General features: G+C 44.6%; 1 protein-coding gene across 1 annotated transcript; it reads right to left on the bottom strand.

Moving 5' to 3' along the window:
* Positions 1 to 945: 945 nt before the first annotated feature.
* Positions 946 to 21626, bottom strand: gcat (glycine C-acetyltransferase). Its single transcript, XM_069907587.1, has 9 exons — positions 21389 to 21626; positions 17729 to 17859; positions 16913 to 17014; positions 9676 to 9822; positions 7742 to 7896; positions 6744 to 6826; positions 5220 to 5391; positions 2398 to 2519; positions 946 to 1770 (listed from the first exon to the last, which is right to left on the bottom strand). Exons 1-9 carry the CDS (start codon positions 21603 to 21605, stop codon positions 1619 to 1621), a joined length of 1281 nt encoding a protein of 426 aa, XP_069763688.1. The 5' UTR covers positions 21606 to 21626; the 3' UTR covers positions 946 to 1618.
* Between the last annotated feature and the right edge of the window lie 990 nt (positions 21627 to 22616).

The following is a 22616-nucleotide window of genomic DNA, read 5'->3' as shown; positions in this document are numbered from 1 at the left end:
TTAAAGAACAGGACCTCCCTCAGGAAGCTCCAGGACTTGGAGAGGTGCCATGGGCATAATTTCTCCTGCAACCTGCTGGGCACAACACCCAGCCCCTGTGGATCCAACTCAGACCGAGTTTGGGGACCCTTGTGAACAGCCAGAGTTTACGCTGAATTTAAACACATGGCCCTCGAGCCTGTACCACCCAATTGACCTGCAGCTCCCTGGTACGTTGTTGAAGGGTGGAATAAAACCAGAGGAAACCCACACAGACACAGGGAGAGCATATGAACTCCTTACAGGCCACACAGGATTCAGACACTAACAGCGTTGCACTAACCACTGCGTTAACCGTGCTGCCAAATCTTTAACATTTCAGGGGGCACTGCTGAGCACAGCAGGATGTGCCTCAGCCAGGGACCATCCAATGGCACCTCTCCAAGTCCTGGAGCTTCCTGAGGGAGGTCTGGTTTTTATATATATATATATATATATATATATATATATAAACAGTTCCTGGTGAAGTAGTCCTCATGCTGGCAGGTTCGGTGGATGTTACCTATCCATGTACAGGCTGTGGGGAGCAAAGCTCTTGCAATGAGAAGGTGGTACACAGGTGTCCACTGCTGTGACCATGGGCTAGAGCTGGGACAGTGAGTTTGGTCTGAATAAAAGATCCTGGAACCTCCCCCCACCCCCCACACTAATTCTCATCGACCAGTTCTTGATCCACAGTCTTCGTTCAAGTGCACCTGCACAACGTTCTGAGTATTTGCCCCCACCGCCCAGTCAGTTTTGTCCATTCCAGATTCCAACTTTCCCCTGCATGAGAACTCTTCTCCCCAATCCCCGCTAAAACTCTTGCCCCTTACCCAAACTTGTGTCCTCTGTATAAGAGTTTTCTACTATCTATGCCCACCATAATTATGTTCATTTCAATCACCAGGTCTGCACACTTAAGTGTTCAATTTTGTTCACCTCCATTTAATTCCCCCTCAGCCTCTGCTCCAATTAAAGTGAACCTAGTGTCTCGTACCTGAAACAACATCCTGGGGATATCTCTCAAATCAAAAGGTCTCAGCACAGCTTTGTTGTGGTTTGTACCTTTATCCATCACACTGCTGGTAGTTCCAGTGAACTACGTACATTTTCCCTCCAGGGTTAACCAGAGGAGCTGTCAGATTCTTATTCATTGTGAGACTCAGCCAACACTGAGTTCCCGCCTCCCAATCTGATTGGCTGCAGCAAGAAAGTTGGTGCAAATGTACATCGTACAATGGCTACGACATTAAATTCACTATCACATCACATTAGATAAATACTTCAAACACCGGGAGTGCCACCATCCAGACGTGACACACCAGAGGAAGGGATCCCAAATATTCAGGAGCAGGGAATTCAATAATCATTAGCTGCAATACTCGATTTTATATTTGCCACCTGAAAGAAAATAGTTTCTCACATTGGACACATCCTTCTAAAAACAGGCACAAAGGCAGAGTGAGTGAACCCTGATAAAATTGGTTTATCTGGAAAAATAATGTTCGGAGTATTTTTCTTTTGGAGTGTAAACATGATTGATTTTGTCAATATGATTCATTCCACTCACAATCAGCTGCAAGGATTTAAAAGCCCTTCAAGGAATCACTCCGTGTTTGCGGCCGACTTCCAGGAAGGCCTGCACACATTGGTCAATATCCCGGTCACTGTGGGATGCAGAGATCTGCACCCGGATTCGTGCTTTGCCCTTGGGCACCACAGGGTAGCTGAAGCCAATCACGTAGATCCCTAAGCAGAGACAAGAGGCACTGGATGTTAGATTGGATTCAGGAAACTCTGGCTGGAGAAGAATCCTTGGAAGTCAATTCCACACAGTGTGCCATCAAACTGGGATTCAGGACTAGCAGGGCACTTGAAGACAGAGGGTAGCAGTGGAAGGGTGCTGTCCTGGAGGTCTATGGCCAGTGGTGTTCCACAGGATCTGTGTTGGGATCTCTGTGGTTGCTCTCTTTATAAATGACTTGAATAAAAAGTGGGTTAGTACGTTTGTGGGTGACACCAAGATCGGTGGAACTGTGGACAATGCAGAGGGTTATCGAAGAATAAAAAATATATATACATTTTTTTGGGGTCAAATTATGGGGGGGGGGGGTCGACTTTTACATGTACTACAAGTACCTGTGTCATTCAAGGCATCAGGACCTCGGATGGGTGTGAGGCCGGAGCGAGGGTCCACCGTTAGGGTGTCGGAAGCTCGGATGGGCGGCCGGCCAGGGAACAGGAGAGAGTATGTGGCTGGGGCATTCCCTAGAGGGCTGTGGGTTGACAGAGGAGGACTCAGAAGGCTGCGCAGACACCAGCCTCCCAAGAGGGCTGCCGGAGACAGCTGTGCTCTCACCAGCCTCACGAACTTACCCCGCTGAAGCATGTCATCTGCCATGGTAGATGCCAGACGGGCATCGCCCAACATCACAGGGCAGATGGGATGGTCTGCTCCACCGATGGTGAACCCCGCTGCTGTCATCTGACTTCGGAATCTGTGCAAAGCAGCCAATTAAACATCATGTAAGACATGCTCTATAATTTCCTGCCCTCGCCCCTTCCAAGTGAGCCTGCAGTTTCTCTTGCCTCTCTGTACATCCAGAGTTTGTCCCCAGCTTCCTATGATCCATGGGCTCCCGTGTACGTCCCCTCCTCACGATGATGCTGCAGGATCTCCCCTACCCTGCTGTTCCCTCCCAGGGCACTTCCTTCTATGATTCCACTGAGTGGCGGAATATCTCCCATTATCCACAACCTGCCCCACCCGCAGCTTCAGGAGGCCATTCAGCCATTTTAATTATCATGTTCCTGTGACCTGCCTCTGCTGTTTGATTGTCCAGCCTCAGCAGCTTGTCCCACTCACCGCCCTTTATGAGAAGCCCCTTACCTCAAACAGCCCAGCCCGTTTCCAAAGCCACACACTGTCCAATAGTGACAGTGTCTGAGCCGATCTCTCAGCTTGTGGAACGCTCCCCCCTCCTTCCCAGTCCCTCCGCCTTCAGGGCCCTCACCACCCATCCTAGTAAATCCCAGTTATCCAGAATTCAATCAACCAGAAATCAAAGCAACCAAGCAAAAAACCCTGCGGAAGAAAATAAATAAATAAGATTAATACGAATAAATAAAAGTTTAAAATTTTAAATGTCCTCTGAAGCAGACACAAGCTCCCAAGATGGGAGCAAACATTCAGCCAGAGGAGCACCCAGGTCGCGCCCCAGTCACAGCAGCTGTTTGAATAAAGTGGTCTTTGAGTAAAATGCCAGCGCCCAGGATGAAGAGCTGGTCGACGCCGCTCACCGCTGGGTCGACTCTCCCAAAGTTTTCTCCATATCCCTGCCTAGTGAGAGTCTTTATTAATACTGTATAGAGGTGTGCGGCACTTAATGTCTGACTCTATCCACATCTGTGGTCCGATAGGGTTATAATGGAATTGTCAAAAATCCCGATCAGAGAACACAAGAACGGGACGTAGCCAGAACTGAAGAAGAGGGGAGGGGAAAGGAAACTGCAGAGGGAGAAGACGAACTGGTGCAGGAGGTTCGCTGTTAAGGGGTGAGCCAGATTCTTCACAGACCTCAACAGCTTGTTGAGGAGATGGACCCAAACACTATCAGAGAGGAATCTCGTGCAGTGCTTGCTGCATATCAAGACATTTATGGAGAAAAGGCGAACAAGACTGGAGCGGGAAGGCTGATGACAGTCAGCTGGTGACCCACTGACAGCCACCCTCCCCGCTGGTGACAGCCACCCTCCCCGCTGCGGATACCTACCCTCCCCGCTGCGGATACCTACCCTCCCCGCTGCCGACACCTTCCCTCCCCGCTGGTGACAGCTACCCTCCCCACTGCGGATTACTACCCTCCGCGCTGCCGACACCTACCCTCCCCGCTACCAACACCTACCCTCCCCACTGCCGACAGCTACCCTCCTGAAGAAGCCAACATCCTCCGACCTGAATCTCTTCCAGGACACTAGGACGGAGTTGAGAACAGTGATGTGTGTGATATCGACTAAGAAAGTGTTTACATAAAAGTTTAAAAAGTGAAAATAAATTTAAACAGTTTAATTTATTGCAAGTTCAATATCCCATGTAGCTTTGCTAAGTATATAAGATGATGTTTGCACAATGTCCACAACCTAACGCCCAGTTTCACAGAACTCATCATGGACGTTAAGCAGCGCATACCTGTATTATTAAATGTATTATTAAGGCGGGGGGGGGGGGGGGGTTCATTTAAAAGCCCCTTTCACACTTGAAAGTGATCCCAGGACAATCAGCTTTTAAAGTGACTAGCGTGAAAGCAAAATCAGCTCAACATCGGCGTCAGCTGACGTCATCTCACGCCAAGGATTGACAGCCTCGACCCCTAGTAAATGAAGGTGTAAACTTTCCCATAGGAAAGTCGAGAGAAAGTTGGTAGTGTTGTAGCGCACAATTTACAAAGACCGTGGGGGAAAAGCTACCAACTGTCCCACGCTGTTTAAAAATTGTCCACTATTGCTATTTATTGCTATTGGTCAGCACGTCAACCACAGGGGCTGAAGTGCTCGTAATGTGTTGTACAAAAAGCTTAATTACGTTATAATTATTCACGATTCATTTTGTTCAAATAATTCATTGATCAGGATTTAGGGCAGGTCCACTATCACTCAATCCCCAGTAAAAGGCAGAACACTCCTAACCCCGTGATGGCTCTTTGCAAGTGAGAAAGTGTTCAGTGTCCCATTTGGTCAAGTGGGAAAAGCCAAATCCCCATTCCTATCCCAGGACATTGAACGGCCAATTTAATGGGATGCAAGTGTAAAAGGGGCTTATGATGGTGGCACCCAGTGGTTAATGCAACGCTGTTACAGCGCCAGTGACCAGGGTTCAAATTGCAATTTTGTACGTTACAGGAATTACCCGATTAAAGTGAACTTTACATAATTATACACAACAATACTAATGGTTTTTTCAAGTTACTTTACATTTTGCACTCATCTTTTAAACAGTTTGTTCTTAATTCAGGTTTATTAGTTAAGCATTGTAACAGAGTGTCTCAAGCATCCGAAAAATTTGCATATGCGGCATCTGAAATCCCCATAGGTGCCAGATAATGGAGATTCTACTGTACTAGGTAAAAAATCAGATTGGTGAGGAATAGACCTCTTCCCTTCCCCATCAGATAACCTGTGGGCTGACAAGAGAGACCTACCTCTTTGTCTTGGATGCCATGGTTTGGGCAATGGCATTGCTGTTCATTAAGAGATCCAGGGCTTTGGAGGCACATCCCACCACGGGAGGGGGCAGCGTGTTGGAGAAGAGATAGGGCCGAGAGCGCTGCCGCAGTAGGTCGACCACAGCCTTGGGCCCTGTGGTGTAACCACCTAAGAGTAGAATCATGTCAAGGGTTCAGTTGACGATGCAGAAAGAGCATGAGGATCAGCTGTCCACGGAGCCGGTGACAACGAGAGCTCCACCACCATTCCCTCATCCCCCACCTCACACAAAGGCGAGGGCTGCAGATTACAGTAAATTCTCATTTTCTGAGCCAACTTCATTCACTGATCCCTCAGTTACAATTGATCCCACAGAGGCTGTGGCCATCCTGAAAGCCCCTAGCCATTCATGGCAATTCCCCAAGGCAGTGAGACTGCATAAGAGAAGTGGTGCTCCTTGGATGGAGCTGCCTCAGCGAGGGGGAGTCAAGGCTGCTTCCAGTGGAGACTTCTAGCCAGCAAACTCAGCATGGGAGTAACGCTGGTTTCAGAGTTCCACCGACTCAAGAAGAGACCTCCACTCTCATTCACTCGGATTCAACTTGCCACCTATAACCTCTATGTAACATTTACCTCCATAATCGCAGAGCTTTGGAATAATGGCGAGGCGAAGGTCACTGGATCTGCTCCCAGTGACAAACACGGAATCCAATTCCAATGGGTAACTATACAAGTGAGATCCAGTGACATTCTGTACTCATAGTAAATATAACTGGGGCCATGCATCAGCCCGGAGACAGAGGGAAAAGCAACAGGCTGGTTTTCGCACGTTGTCGCAGGTTCACCAAGTGCACATGTGTGGACAGAACAGATGGAAAACATTCAAGTCCTCCACCTCAGCAGACAAATAAAAAAACAAAGCTGGAGAAACTAAGGTCAAAGTGTACTTTATAGAGCAAAGATAAAGATACACAACTGACATTTCAGGCTTGAGCCTTTCGTCAAGGTATGAGCAACATGTAGGCAGGTGCCTGTACATAAAAGGTGAGGGGGGGGGGGGGGTAGGAGAACTGTCCCAAAGGCAGGAGGTAATAGGTAGATAAGGGGAGATAACTCTGTGAATGGAGGGAAGGGGTGGAGAGCTGGAGGAATGAAGACAGAGGGATGGGGAATGGAGGGAGAATGGGGGAGTGGACTAGCAGAAACTGAAAAAATTGATGTTAATGCCATCTGGTTGGAGAGCGCCCAGATGGAAAATTAGGTGTTGTTCCTCCAATTTATGGGTGGCCTTGGTTTGTCCCTGCATGAGACCATGGAGAGACACGTCAGCACGGGAGTGGGATGTAGAATTGGGAGGTCCCTGTTACTGGTGCAGACAGAGCAAAGGTGAAAGATTGGAACAATGGTTTTTGAGGGACCCAGGTGTCATTATTCACAATTGTACGTACACTGGGAAGCTAAACCGTGTACTGACCCTTACAGTTTCCAATTGTGACCCTTTTCAGTCTGTCCCCACTCACCTGCTGCTCCACCCAGTGCTTTCCCGAGAGTCGAGTTAACTATGTGAACTCTGTCCATCACTCCCAGTAGCTCATCCGTCCCCCTGTCCCAGAAAAAGGAACAAAATTTCACTCAGTCACGCTGCGTTTAGTTTAATACTGTCTGGATGCCACTGTGAAATGGGACCGATGGTGGGAAGATTAGAACACACAGCAAGTTGGAAGCAAGACGTATTGCTTAAGGCCCGGTGTGGTAAACTTTCTGTGATGTGTACATATTGAATGAGAGGATCAAGGATTCCCTGGATGGCCAGGTTAGGGACTGCCTTGGGGTCTGTTCCCAATGCATCACCCCCAGACACCCCAATCACGAGTTGGAGATCGAGGCATATCCCATATTAAACTATGACAACGTCAGTCTCGATGGAGGGTCCCAACCCGAAACACTAACTGACCATTTCTTCCTACAGATGCTGCCTGACATGCTGAGTCTCCCCAACTTCTTCTGTGACTAGTCTGGCAAGTCAACTTTAACATTTAACATGGGGCAGCATGGATAACGGTAGCAGTTAGCACACCAGCGAATGGGTTCTAATCCAGTGCTGTCTGTAAGGAATTGATATGTTCTCCACGTGTATGCGTGGATTTTCCCGGGTGCTCCGGTTCCCTCCCATCCTTCAAAAGTACAGGATTTGTAGGTCAATTGGGTGTAAATTGAGCAGCATGGGCTGTTATTGTGCTGTGTCCAAAAAAATTTAAATGCAACTTCTTTGTTCACTCAATGACAATATCATTGCCCTGGGAAAAAGCTGGGTGGAAAATAACCCCAAAAATAAACTCCCTGCATCGTTGGGGAAATTATGATGGATGTTTTTCGATTTTTGGGTTTCACTTTAAGACCTGAACAGGAAACCCACTCAAAAAGATTATGTCCGCAACATCAGGCCTCTAAGCAACTCCCCTTCCCCCCCCACCCAAACTCCTCAGTGGGCAGACATGGACACAGCAGCACTCTGTACCGTCCATTGGGGCCCATGAACCCGGTGGCATGGCAGTCATCAATGAAGACCAGTGCATTGTATTTCTCCGCAAGGTCACATATCTCTTTCAGTGGAGCCACGTCACCATCCATGGAGAAAACCCCGTCTGTAACGATCATTTTGATCCGGTGTTTCTGGAAGAGAACACACAATTTTCAGATGGGCAGCAGATCATTCCATTCAACTGGGCCATCCACAGACAGCTGCCCATCCTTTCCTTCCCCCCGCGCCCTCCCCCATCTAAAGTTCCCTTTTAAACAGGTACATGTTCCTCAGCCAATCTTTCTGGAAGCAAGCTCGACATTATACGATTTGATAATACAGTAGACGTCCTAAATCCAGGGATTGTGTCGGTCCGCATTTTCGGATTCTTGGGCAGTATTTTTAAAATTCAAAGTAAAGGAGGAATAAAAACGAGTCGGGTGGGTAAATTTTGATAGCCCTAGATTCAAAGGGATCTCCTCCCCCCCACTTTATTCAGGGGCCTGTCTGCTTTTTCTTACAACTTGATGAAGGGCTCAAGCCCGAAATGTTGATTATGTATCTCTATGTCCTCTGGACGCTGTAGAACCTGCTGAGTTTCTCCAGCATTGTTTTCAGAATCAAATTTATTGTCATGAACAAGTCAGGAAATTCGATGTTTTGCAACAGCATCAAGTGCAAGCACTCATATTATAACCATCTTACAACATTACTGTAAAACATAAAAATAACGGTGCTTGAAAAGTAAGGCCCTGTCTTTAGTTTATTGTCCATTCAGGAATCTGATGGCAGTGGGGAAGAAGCTGACCTGTGCTTGTCTTTAGAAGTTTGTACGTTCTCCCTGTGTCTGTGTGGGTTTCCTCTGGGAGCTCTAGTATATTCCCACCATTTGAAATGTACCAGGGGCGTAGGTTAATTGGTTGTTATTGGGCAGCACAGACTCGTTATTGGCCTGTTATTGTGCTACATGAAAACAGGCTATTCGGCCCAACCACACTGACTATCAGGCCCGATTTACAGAACACATTAATTCCATTTTACTCTCCCCACATTCCAGTGCACTTCCCTCACCTACACTCTGGGGGCCAATCTGCATGGAATTAGAATGTGGGAGGACCCCACAACGCTCGGTTGGGGAGGGGGAAGCCACGGTCACAGGGACAGCAAATGAATGTTCATCATGGCAGATTTCCCATTCATTTCACCTCCATTCCCGCCCGCTCCCCATAATCTGTGATTCCCTTCCTGATCAAAGTCGTGTCTACCTCTGCCTTACACATCGCCAATGACTTGGCCTCCACAGCTGGCCTAGAGAAGACAAAATGTATGGGCAGCAAAGTATAAATGAGAGCCAACCTCCGTCTGACTCTTGCAAAAGTAATTTTAGTAACATTAGAGTTTTATTAACTGATTGCAACACAGACCATTCAGCCTATAGGTCTGTGCTAGCTTCTAATAACAATGTCATCAGTTACTCTCATTATTCTGTAACCTATTCTCTCCTATTCTTCTGTCATTTAAATTTTTAATTTTTTAAATTATATTTACAACATGGCAGAAGCCAATTCCAGATATTTAAGCCCATGACACCCAATTTCTCCCAAACTCACCTGCAACCCCCCTACAGCCCCACCCTCCGGTCCATTTTTTGAAGGGAGAGAGGAAACCGGAGCACCTGGAGGAAACCCACCCAGACACAGGGAGAATGTGCAAACTCCTTACAGACAGCGCAGGACTCCAACCCGGGTCACTGGTGCTATAATAGTGTCACACCAACCCTTAAAACGAGCGTGATGATTTACAAACTCCAGGTCTTTGGGAATGCAAGCACATCCGGGGTAAACCCAGGGGCAAAGTCAGTCGCTGGCATGATGCAGCAACTGCTCTACCCACTGTGGTGCCTATAACTTGCAGAGATGAGCTGAATGTACCTGAGCTTCCTTCAACTTGCTCTCCAGATCATCGAGGTCCATGTGCTTGTAACGGTACTTGTTGGTCTTGCAGAGTCTGACCCCATCGATAATGGACGCGTGGTTCAGTTCATCAGACAGCAGTGCATCCTCAGGGGACAACAAGACCTGTGAGAGGAAGGAGGATAGGACGTGAACTTGCTTTGGCTGGAATCAAACTTTTGTTTTTAAAACTGCAAATTTTATGTTTTTTTTTACGTGTAAATGCAAACTCTCAATTCATTATGCCAACGAGCTATATTAACATTATTTTTCCATGGAATCAAACTTTTTTTTTATTTTTCACACTATAAACCATATTGATCAAGATACATACATTTTCCTTCTTAAAGTGTCGTTTTCTCCCCCCCCCTTCCTCCCTAGCTCCCCTCCCATTTATTTAAAGTTCAGAAAGTAAGATACATTAAACCCGTCAAACAATGTTGTCACTCAATAAAAATAAACAAGAAATTCCACTGAGTCAATTCTTTTCATTCTCTTCTCCTTCTGTCATTTTAGGTGGTAGATGTCCACGGTAGGTTTTCTCTATTATGTTTCATGTATGGCTCCCATATTTGTTCAAATATTGTAATGTTATTTCTTAAATTATATGTTATTTTTTCTAATGGAATACATTTATTCATTTCTATATACCATTGTTGTATTCTCAAGTTATCTTCTAATTTCCAGGCTGACATAATACATTTTTTTGCTACAGCTAGGGCTATCCTAACAAATCTTTTTTGTGCACCATCCAAATCGAATCCAAATTCTTTGTTTTTTATGTTACTTAGGAGGAAGATCTCTGGGTTTTTTGGTATATTGCTTTTTGTGATTTTATTTAATATCTGGTTTAGATATTCCCAAAATTTTTTCACTTTCTCACATGTCCAAATTGCATGAATTGTTGTTCCCATTTCCTTTTTACAGCGAAAACATCTGTCTGATACTGTTGGGTCCCATTTATTTAACTTTTGAGGTGTAATATATAGCCTGTGAATCCAGTTATATTGTATCATACGTAACCTCGTATTTATTGTATTTCTCACAGTTCCTGAGCATAACTTCTCCCATGTTTCATTCTTTATCTTTATGTTTAGATCTTGTTCCCATTTTTGTTTAGTTTTACCATGTTTCCTCATTCTCCTTTTCTTGTAGTTTAATATACATGTTTGTTATAAATTTTTTGATTATCATTGTGTCTGTAATCACATATTCAAAATTACTTTCCTCTGGTATCCTCAGACTGCTTCCCAATTTGTCCTTCAAGTAGGATTTCAGTTGGTAGTATGCCAACACTGTATCGTGAGTTATATTATATTTATCCTTCATTTGTTCAAAGGATAATAATTTATTTCCCGAAAAACAATTTTCTATACTTTTGATCCCTTTTTTCTCCCATTCTCTAAAGGAAAGGGTATCTATTGTAAAAGGGATTAGCTGATTTTGCATCAGTATTAGTTTTGGTAGTTGGTAATTTGTTTTATTCCTTTCTACATGAATCTTCTTCCAAATATTGAACAGATGATGTAATACTGGAGAATTCCTACATTGTACCAATTTTTCATTCCATTTATATAATATGTTCAGGTATCTTCTCCCCTATTTTGTCTAGTTCTAATCTAGTCCAATCTGGCTTTTCCCTTGTTTGATAAAAATCTGATAGGTATCTTAATTGTACGGCTCTATAATAATTTTTAAAGTTTGGCAGTTGTAAGCCTCCTTGTTTATACCATTCTGTTAATTTATCTAGTGCTATCCTCAGTTTCCCCCCTTTCCATAAAAATTTCCTTATTATTTTCTTTAACTCCTTGAAGAATTTCTCTGTCAAGTGTATTGGCAATGCCTGAAATAGGTATTGTATCCTTGGGAAAATGTTCATTTTAATAGTTTATCCTTTCTATTAGTGTTAGTGGTAAGTCTTTCCAATGCTCTAAGTCGTCTTGTAATTTTTTTTATCAGTGGATAATAATTGAGTTTATATAGATGGCCGAGGTTTTTATTTATTTGTATATCTAGGTATCGCATTGCTTGCGTTTGCCATCTGAATGGTGATTCTTTCTCAAATTTTGAGAAATCCGCATTATTCACTGGCATTGCTTCACTTTTATTTGCGTTAATCTTGTACCCCGACACTTCTCCATATTCTTTCAATTTCTTTTATTGATATTTCTGGTTCTGCTAAGTATACTATAACGTCATCTGCAAATAAACTGATTTTATATTCCTTGTCTTTTATTTTTATCCCTTTTATTTTATTTTCTGTTCTTATCAGTTCTGCTAGTGGTTCTATGGCTAACGCGAACAATAAAGGTGATAGTTGGCATCCCTGCCTTGTTGATCTGCTTAAGTTAAATTGTTTTGATATATATCCATTTACTGTCACTTTCGCCAATGGCCCCTTATATAATGCTTTAATCCAATTAATATATTTCTCTGGTAAGCTGAATTTTTGTAGTACTTTGAATAAATAATTCCATTCTACCCCATCAAAGGCCTTCTCTGCGTCTAAAGCAACCGCTACTGTTGGAGCTTTATTTCCTTCTACTGCATGAATTAAGTTAATAAATTTACAAATATTGTCTGTGTTCGTCTTTTTTTAATAAATCCAATTTGGTCTAGATTTACTATTTTTGGTACATAGTCGGCTAATCTGTTTGCTAATAATTTAGCTATTATCTTATAATCTGTGTTAAGTAAAGATATTGGTCTATATGATGTTGGTGCGAGTGGATCTTTCCCTGTCTTTGGTGTTACTGTAATTATTGCTGTTTTGCATGAATCTGGTAAACTTTGTGTTTTATCAATCTGGTTGATTACTTCCAGGAGGGGAGGAATTAATAAATCTTTAAATGTTTTATAGAATTCCATTGGGAATCCATCCTCTCCTGGTGTTTTATTATTCGGTAGTTTTTTTATTATCTCTTGTATTTCTACTATTTCAAATGGTTCTGTTAATTTATTTTGTACCTCTGTTTGTAATTTCGGTAGTTCAATTTTAGTTAAAAATTCATCTATTTTGTCTTCTTTCCCTTCGTTTTCAGTTTGATATAATTGTTCTTAGAATTCTCTGAAGTTTTCATTAATCTCCGTTGGATTATATGTGATTTGCTTGTCTTTTTTCCTTAATGCCAATACCATTCTTAGTTTGTTCTGTCTTAAGCTGCCACGCTAGAATTTTGTGCGTTTTTTCTCCTAGTTCATATTTCAGTTTTGTCTTCATTATGTTCTTCTCCACCTTATAGGTTTGTAGTGTTTCATATTTTATTGTTTTATCTGCCAATTCTCTTCTTTTAGTTGTGTCTTCCTTCATTGCTATTTCTTTTTCTATATTTGCTATTTCCCTTTCCAACTGCTGTTTTCTGATTGTAGTCCTTCTTCATCTTGGTTACATAACTTATTATTTGCCCTCTGATTAACGCTTTCATTGCATCCCATAGTATAAACTTATCTTTCACTGATTCCGTATTTATTTCAAAGTACATTTTAATTTGTCATTCAATGAATTCGCTAAAATCCTGCCTTTTAAGTAGCATGGAGTTTAATCTCCATCTATACATTCTTGGTGGGATGTCCTCTAACTCTATTGTCAATATCAGGGGTGAGTGGTCCGATAATAGTCTAGCTTTATATTCTGTTTTCCTAACTCTGTCTTGCATGCGAGCTGATAACAGGAATAGGTCTATTCTTGAGTATGTTTTATGTCTACCCGAATAATATGAATATTCCTTTTCTTTTGGGTGTTGTTTCCTCCATTTATCCAAAAGTTGCATTTCTTGCATCGATTTAATTATAAATTTGGTTACTTTGTTCTTTCTGTTAATTTTTTTCCCAGTTTTATCCATGTTTGTATCCAAATTAAGGTTGAAATCGCATATTAGGGTTAGGGTTAGGGTTAGGGTTAGCATGTCTGCTATCTTCAAAAAAATATCTTGCATAAATTTTTGATCTTCTTCGTTAGGGGAATATACATTGAGTAAATTCCAAAACTCTGAATATATCTGACATTTTATAATTACATATCTCCCTGCTGGATCTATTACTTCCTCTTCTATTTTGATTGGTACATTTTTACTGATTAATATAGCTACTCCTTTAGCTTTTGAATTATATGACGCTGCTGTTACATGTCCTATCCAATCTCTCTTTAATTTCTTGTGCTCCACTTCAGTTAAGTGTGTTTCTTGTACGAATGCTATATCAATTTTTTTTTCCAGTAAATTTAGCAGTTTCTTTCTTTTGATTTGGTTATGTATTCCATTAATATTTAAAGTCATATAGTTCAACATAGCCATTTCATACTTTGTTTATCTTTCCTTTCCGTTTCCTCATCATCACCTTTCCTTCTTATCCATTTCTGCTTTCTTTTTTTGAACACATTATAAGACAACATTTCTAAAACATAAAATATTTCCACTATTCTCCTATCTAAAATTCCTTTAACCCCAATAGTCCATCCCCTTTCTGAGTTTCCCTTTGTCCCTTATCGGGCAACCACATCTCCCCTCTCCATTTGGATTTGCGAATTCACTCGCAAACATCACCTGATTTCGCAGTGACCGTAACTCTTCCCCACCCAGCACCCCCCAGAAAAGATTTTAATTTTCATATACAACAAAGGTCACTCTCTTAATTCCCCCCATACTTCCTTTCTTCCCCTTCTTAGTTCTTACCTATATTCTATTTTATTATATATATATATATATATATATATATATACACATACACACACACACACACATATATATATATATATATATATATATATACACCTAAATACACACATACATATAGTTTGTGGTCATTTTTGTTCTCGTTACATATCTTCCTCTCTCTGTCTGTTTTGTAGTTGTTCTGCAAATTTTCTTGCTTCCTCCGGATCCAAGAATAGTCTGTTTCGCTGCCCTGGAATAACTATTTTAAGTACCGCTGGATACTTTAGCATAAATTTATATCTTTTTCCATAGGATCGTTTTTGCTGCATTAAACTCCTTCCTCTTCTTCAGGAGTTCAAAACTTATATCTGGATAGAAAAAAAATTTTTGACCTTTGTATTCCAGTGGTTTTTTGTCTTCTCTTATTTTCCTCATTGCTTTCTCCAATATATTTTCTCTTGTTGTATATCTTAGGAATTTTACTAAAATGGATCTTGGTTTTTGTTGTGGTTGTGGTTTAGGGGCTAATGTTCTGTGTGCCCTTTCTATTTCCATTTCTTTCTGTAATTCTGGTCTTCCTAGGACCCTGGGGATCCATTCTTTTATAAATTCTTTCATATTTTTGCCTTCTTCATCTTCCTTAAGGCCCACTATCTTTATATTGTTTCTTCTATTATAATTTTCCATTATATCTATCTTCTGAGCTAACAGCTCCTGTGTCTCTTTAACTTTTTTATCAGATTCTTCTAATTTCTTTTTTAAGTCATCTACTTCCATTTCTATGGCTTTTTCTCGTTCTTCCACCTTGTCCACTCTTTTTCCTATATCTGTCATGATCATCTCTAATCTATTCACTTTTTCTTCTGTACTTTTTATTCTTCTTTTTATTTCACTGAATTCTTGTGACTGCCATTCTTTTACTGTTTCCATATAGTCTTTAAAAAATATATATATCCATGTACTTGCCCTTCCCTTCATCTTCCATTTCTCTGTGTTCTTCCTCCTCTTCTTCTGAGTCCACTCCAGGATCTGTGTCTTTTACCTCTGTCTCTTCTGGTTTTCTTGTTGGGTTGTTTATTTTATTTTGTTGGGTATTTTTGGTCTTCTTATTTTTACAAGAAGTGTCTTGCTGCTGGTCTTCTTCCTCTGGGTTGGTTATCTGTTGTTTCTTTGATTTCTTTTTACTCTCTTCTTTCATGCTCTCGTTATTTTCTGTGTTTTCCTCTTGCTGCTTTGTTGTGGTTGTCAATTTCAGCTGTGGAGATCGACTCCTCAGCTGGTCCCCCCTCCCGTCAGTGTTATTTTTGTCTCACGCATGCGCTGTTGCGCACTTTTGCGGCTCCGTGAGCCATTTTTGTAGTCCCGAGTTTGGGGCTTCAACTGACCTTAGGGAGCGGGCTTCTCTCTCCGCGGCGGGCCTCCTCGGACAGGTAAGGCCTTCACCTTCTTCTTCCGACGTCCTTTCTTCTTCTCTTCTTCCCGTTGCTTTTGGCTTTTCTTTTTTCGCTGCCATTTTCTCCACACCTTTATTTTCACTTTATTTTGGTTTTTGTGTTTGTGCCTTAGTTTTTACACTGTCTTTTTTTTACTTTTCTGGAGAGGGCTGGAGTTCCCCGACCGGCCACTACTCCTTCACGTGACTCCTCTCCGGAATCAAACTTTCTGATCATCATTTCTCACAGGTCCAGCATAGGGGTCTGATGAACAACATTCGGCCACAATAAACCATGGCACAGAGTCGTGGGCAAGAATCTGACAGCAGAGCTTAGTGTGGTCCTTTCCACTGAGCAGATCTCTCAGGAGATGAGATCCCAGAGGTGTGACGCTTTTATCTACTTTATCCAAATAGTTAAGGCAATAAAAACAACTAACAATTACAGGACAAGTTTACTGGGAGAAAGCACATTTAATTTGAATGTACAGCACGGTAATGGGTACTTCCAGCCCAATCACTCCCAATTAACCTACAACCCCTGTACGGTTTGAATGGTGGGAGGGAATCGGAGCCTCCGGAGAAAACCCATGTAGACAGCGGCAGATTTAAAACCCAGGTCACTGGCGCTGTAATAGCCACCCCTATAAAACATCCCACAATCAGACTTAAAATGCCAAATCTTTAAACAAATCAACCATCAAGATCACTCAAATCGCAGTAAATTCAACTAGAACAGTAGCTCGGGAACTACATGAACAGTGGACTCAAGCTCTTCAGGCCCTTCCAGCAGGTACGTAGTGACCCGGTTTGTCTGCCTGAAGCTATTGCACTTTTGATTCATGCAACGTCAACAGGTCCTCCTGTCTCCATGTTAAAAATGTGACCAGGACCCTTGCATGATTGAAAAATACAGCCCCAGGTGTTGATGTACATGAACTCGAAAGGCTGACATGGCCTGTTTCCGCTCTGTAAATGGTTATATGGTTATGGTTAATAATCTGCCTCATTCTGCAAAAATGCAAACCCCTGAACAACCCACAGCATTAGAGATCGCTGTTAAAGCAAAAACCCACCCTACACAGGGTTTCTGATAGCAAGAGATGTGGACAAAAGATGGCATATGTCCCACCTCAAAAATCCCAGCATTGGCATCAAAACAGCTGGCATAGAGAATAGCATCTTCTCTCTGGTGAAATTTGGCAATCTTGGCCTCCAAGTTCTTGTGCAGGTCCTAGGCACCCAAACGCAAAAAGAGAAGGAGAAAGGTTAGCTCAGCCTCCACTGTTAGCGCTACTTGGTGAAAGTACAACACACTCCCCAACCCAGTTTGCAGTAAGCTCATCTCCCAGGGCTTGAGCTGCATTGCTGTGGTGTAAAGAGCTGGTCAGAATCACTACCCAACCTTGGGGAATGAGGCAAGAACAGGCCAAGGATCAGGGATGTGTGTCCACCGCGAGGAGGGAGGAGAACTCGGGACATCAAAGTTGGAAGAGGAGGAAGAATTGGTTGAGGGTGGGAGGCGCTGGTGGGGAGAGAAGGAGATGTGTGAGGCAGATAGGAAGGGAAAGGGAGTATCTGGGAAATGTCAAAGGTGGGAAGAAAATGAGGGGTGTGCCGGGAGAAGTGATTGAGAGGTGACGAGAGAAAAATGGCCAAGATGGGTCGAAAGAGAAAGGGAGGGAGAGCGAGCGAGCGCGCACACGCGCACACACACACACACACACACACACACACACACACACACACACACACACACACACACACACACACACACACACACTGAAGTGAGCACGAGTGAAGCAGATCCGGTGATTTCCAACTGCTGGTTTACTGCCCAAGAGAAGGATTCAGAACCTTAGATCCCTCCTCTCAGTGCTGCATCCACAATGACACAGGCTCTCCAGTGTTGGGTCCGAACATCTTGTCTCAGTGTTCGAGGACTAACCTGAGTACCACAAATGAATCGGACGGAACTGAGGCCTGCTCCATACTGCTCCAGGGCTTCAATGCCTGACTGCATCACGGCACTGTGGCTGGAAAGGCCCAGGTAGTTGTTCGCAAAGAAATTCAGAATCTCTACAATGGGAGAGAAACTGGAACTGGTGGTTAATGGATGGAGGGCCCACCCTGGGGAAGAGAGAGAGAGCCCGACTTTCTCAAACACCCAGTGATACACTCATCAGTACGGAGCCAACAGGGTCCACACGGTGCGTCCTTCCCAAATATCAGAGCTTTGCTATCACTGCCAGCCGAGGAATCTCAGCACCTCCCTCCAATCCCATCACAGCTAATTACCCAATAATAACTACCCAACAATTGTCGCCTCTTCATTCCCCGCACCTCCCTCCCTCCTCACACACTCTCCAATAGGCTGCTCTCATGATTGCTAGGCCTCACTAAGAAGCACTGCCCTCAACCCAGACAAGAACAATGGGAGCCCCTCCAACCTGGTCCACCATTCAATACAATCATGGCTTCCCCAACGCAAACCCACAACTCCTCTTCATTGCCAGTACCTCATAACCCTCAATTGCACAATCTTTCCACCATCAAATATATTCAATGGTCCGTCCTCCAGCAGCCTTGGGGCAGGAAACGCCAGAGAATCACTACCTTCTGAAAGAAGGCATTTCTATTTCTATGCACCTCAGTTTTAAATGTAGTTACCTTCTTGTCTCCGTGATTCTCCCATTAGTGATAACATCTCAACAACTTTAGATGATTAAAGTCACCCCATTCTTCTAAACTCCATGTAATACACACAAACTGTCAGGACAACCCTCTCATCCCAACAAGGTGAAAAACAATCTCCAATTGTCCTGGATCATTTTCCTGAACACTTTTGGGAGTATTTTATGGATTTTGGGCTGCTGATCACAAAAATTACCTTCAAATTTTCCTATCATAATTTTAATATGCTTCAAGCATACAACGTGCAACATGTCAATAAAAATTCATTTTCTTCATTCCCACTTGGACGTCTTCTCTGCTGATCTCAGTGGCGTCAGTGACAGCGATGGTGAAAGTTTCACCAGGACACTGATCATGGAAAAGCGGTATCAGGTTAACTGGAATCCACCAATGTTGGACACTGACACGAGAGGCATCAGATGCTGAGTACAAACGAAAATCAGCGGCAAAACATTTTTAGGTCAGTTGAATGAACGCAATGTGTCAGCGTCATTATGCAATTAAACAGGCTAAATTCAAAGTTAATGTAATGTTTCTCTAACTTCCTACATGATGCAGCAAATCTGAAATGAAATTCATGTTCATCCTGAAGTGATCAGGAAAAAACCCTTTTTTTTCCAAAAAAAGAGCATTTTCCAGTGTGCAGTTTCTCAACATTTAAATAATAATCCCTTCACCCAAGTGCCTGACCTCATATAACCATTTACGGAGCAGAAACATATTTTCCCACATTAAACTTCATTTGCCAGGACTTCATCGAAACCATTTTTAACCCTTTGCAGAATCACAACATCCTAATCAGAACCTGCCGACCCACCGTTTCTGTATCATCACCATTGAGAATCTTTCTACGAGTCATCATTGTAAATGGTGCACAATTGAGGGGTTCGACCTGGTCCCTGGTCTCCACGTTACATAATCCCATCTTCGTGAAGGCCAGCATCAAGCAGATATCAGTCAACACCCTCTCCACACACATGTATTATTCCCACCAATCCTTCTCAGATATACTCATAGAATAGTGGATCCCATGTAAAAGTCACCATTCCCCCACCCCCCAGTTCTGACACCCTCTTCTAGGCCCTGTCCGCCTGCCCATCCGAACTCCTGAATCCCCAAATGCAGACTTAGAATCAGAATTTATTGTCATGAACAAGTCAGGAAATTCAGTGTTTTGCTGCAGTAATCATAGTCAAACATACATATTATAACCAACTATATATCAAGAAAACATTGCATGAAAAGTAAGGCAGTGTCTTTGGTTCAATGATCATTCATGAATCTGATGGCAGAGGGGAAGAAGCTGTCCTTGTGCTGCTGAGTGCTAGTCTTCAGGGCCCTGTACATTTTCCCTGATGGTAGCAGAGTGAAGAGGGCATGGCCTGAGTGGTGGGGGTCTTTGAGGATAGAGGGTGCTTTCTTAAGACACCGCCTCATGTAGATGTCCTCGATGGAGTAAAATCTGGTGCCTGTGATGCCGCAGGCCAAGCTAACAACCTGCTGGACTTTTTTCTTATCCATGCCAGGCAGTGATGCAACCAGCCAGAATGCTCTCCACGGTTCCACCTGTAGAAGTTTACAAGAGTCTTCGGTAACATACCGAATCTCCTCAAACACCTTACAAAGAATAGACATTGGTGAGGTTTTTTTGTGATTGCATCAACATAGAGGCTCCAGGACAGATCCTCGGAGATGATGACACCCAGGAATTTGAAGTTATTGACCCTCAATGAGGACTGGGTCATGTTCCCCTGAAGTCCACAATCATCTTGGTTTCACTGACATTGGGTGCAAAGTGAGCTGATCGGTCTCCCTCCTATCCAACTCCTCACTGCCGCTTGTGATTCTTACCACCCAGTCCCAGCCATCTGAACTCCCAGTGCCTTGAACGGCACAAGTACTCACCGCGGTCAAATGTGTGACCCGTGTAAGTCACCCCCCCCAAACCAAATTTGACCCCAAAAAACTCGACTATTTCACAGTCTCCCTTCCACTTGAATGGAGTGGAGCTGATCTACGGGACGAGTGAAACTGGTCAATCACCAGCACCTCCACTCAACCAAGAGCAACTCAACCCACATTGAGCCCAGACAGGAAGAGAGATAATGAGAGATGTTTGAGAGAATTGCTTCCTCCAGAGAGTAGTGAATCTGTGGAATTCTCTTCCCAGTGAAGCAGTAGAGGCTGCCTCATTGACACAGATAATTTAAGAATATGGGTCAGGGGGAACAGTGGAGCTGCGTCCACAGACTGAACAGAGCATGCTTGTTTTTTTTCTGCTCCTATTGCTTATGTTCTAAAGCAGTGGTTCTCCACTTTTTCCCACTCACTCACATTAAGTAATCCTTTACTAACTAGTGCAAGGTGGTTTGAGCGTGGAAAAAAAGTGGAGAACCACTGTACTAGAGGGACAGGAAGGGACCCACAGAAATGCCAGTGAGACATGCAGCGGGGTGAGTCACAGAGGCCTGGCAGCACAGGTGTTGCCAGACCCACCTTGCTTTCTCCCCGGGACCCATATCTCTCTCTCTCACTCCCCTCCTACCGAGGTCCTCCCCCTCCCCCCTCCTCCCCCTCCCCACTCCACCCCCTCCCCCCCCACTCCACCCCCTCCCCCCCCTCCTCCCTCCCCCCCCCTCCTCCCTCCCCCCCCCCTCCTCCCTCCCCCCCCCTCCTCCCTCCCCCCCCCTCCTCCCTCCCCCCCCTCCCTCCCCCCCCTCCCTCCCCCCTCCCCCCCTTCCCCCTCCCCCCCCCTTCCCCCCTCCTCCCCCTCTCCTCCCCCCTTCCTTCTTCCTTCCCCCCTCCCTCTTCCCCCCTCCCCCCTTCCTTCTTCCTTCCCCCCTCCCTCTTCCCCCCTCCCCCCTTCCTTCTTCCTTCCCCCCCTCCTCTCCCACTCCCCCCGGCCCGGGGCTACCTCCGCCGCGACCTTGCACCGTGATGTGCGCTCCCTGCCGGGACGTGATGACCCGCTCGCCCTTCCACGTTCCCGCGCCGCGGATGCGCTCCAGCTCAGCCTCCAGCACTGCGTGAAGCTGGGCCAAGGCGCTGCAGACCCGGCCTGGGAGCCGCTCCAGGCCGAGCCTGGGCCCCCACAGCCGGCGCGACACCACCGATGCGCTTCGACTCCACATGTCAACTGAAGGAGGGGGCCCGGCCTGGCAGCCAATCATTGAGCAGGAAAGTATATGACGTGGCCTTGCTCGACCAATCAGAGCTGAGAGCCGAGCTTTTAAAGGGATAGTACCCGTGACCCCCCCCCCCCCCCCGCCTGGACACGTGGGTCCCGGTGCGGAGCGAGTCGGCGCCCCTGGTCCGGGTGGTCCTTGACGCCCCGGTTGGGCGTCCTTGGGGGCGGGTGGACATCCCCGGGGCTGCAGTTGGGTACGGGAGAAAGAGTGGGCATCCCTGTGGGTGGGTGGGCATCCCTGCTCTGGGTTGGCATATTCACATTTATTGTCATCCGATTGCCCAACTACAACCTGGTGAATCAGCATTGCTGGCCCTCGATGCAAAACATGCAGATACACAACCCGACATAACACACATACAGACAGGTCATCTACTGCATGCTCCTGTCGTGGGCCCCTCTACATTGGAGAGACTGGGTGCAGACTAAGAGATCACTTTGTTGAGCACCTTGACTCCACCACTTCAATAGTGGGGATCTCCCAGTGGCCGCCCATTTCAATTCCCCATCCCATTCCCTCGCTGACATGTCTGTCCGTGGTCTCATGCACTGCCAGACTGAGACCACCTGCAAATTGGAGGAACAACACCTCATCTTCCGACTGGGCTCCTTCCAACCGGATGGCAATAATATAGACTTTTCTGCCTTTCATTAACCCCCCTCACTTCTTCCCTTGTCACCTTCCCCTAGCTCTGACTCCCTCCCTTTCTTATGTTTCCTTTCACAGAGCCATAATCAATTCTCTCATCTCCCCTTATCACATCCATTTAACACCTTTTGTTGGTCTGGATTCCTTCCCCCAGGCAGGCACTGTCTGAATTCTGAGATTTCCTGCTTTTTGATCATTCTGCTTATTCCTTGAAGGGCTAAGGCTCGAAACATCCACAATACATCTGAACGCTGAAAGACTGGCTGAGTTCCTCCAGCATTTTGGTGTGCTTTCACTACAATCACA

The sequence above is a fragment of the Narcine bancroftii genome, chromosome 13 (genome assembly GCF_036971445.1).
Source record: "Narcine bancroftii isolate sNarBan1 chromosome 13, sNarBan1.hap1, whole genome shotgun sequence".
Lineage (NCBI taxonomy): Eukaryota > Metazoa > Chordata > Chondrichthyes > Torpediniformes > Narcinidae > Narcine > Narcine bancroftii.
The sequence above is the reverse complement of the archived record's forward strand: the minus strand, read 5'-3'. Positions and strand labels throughout refer to the sequence as shown.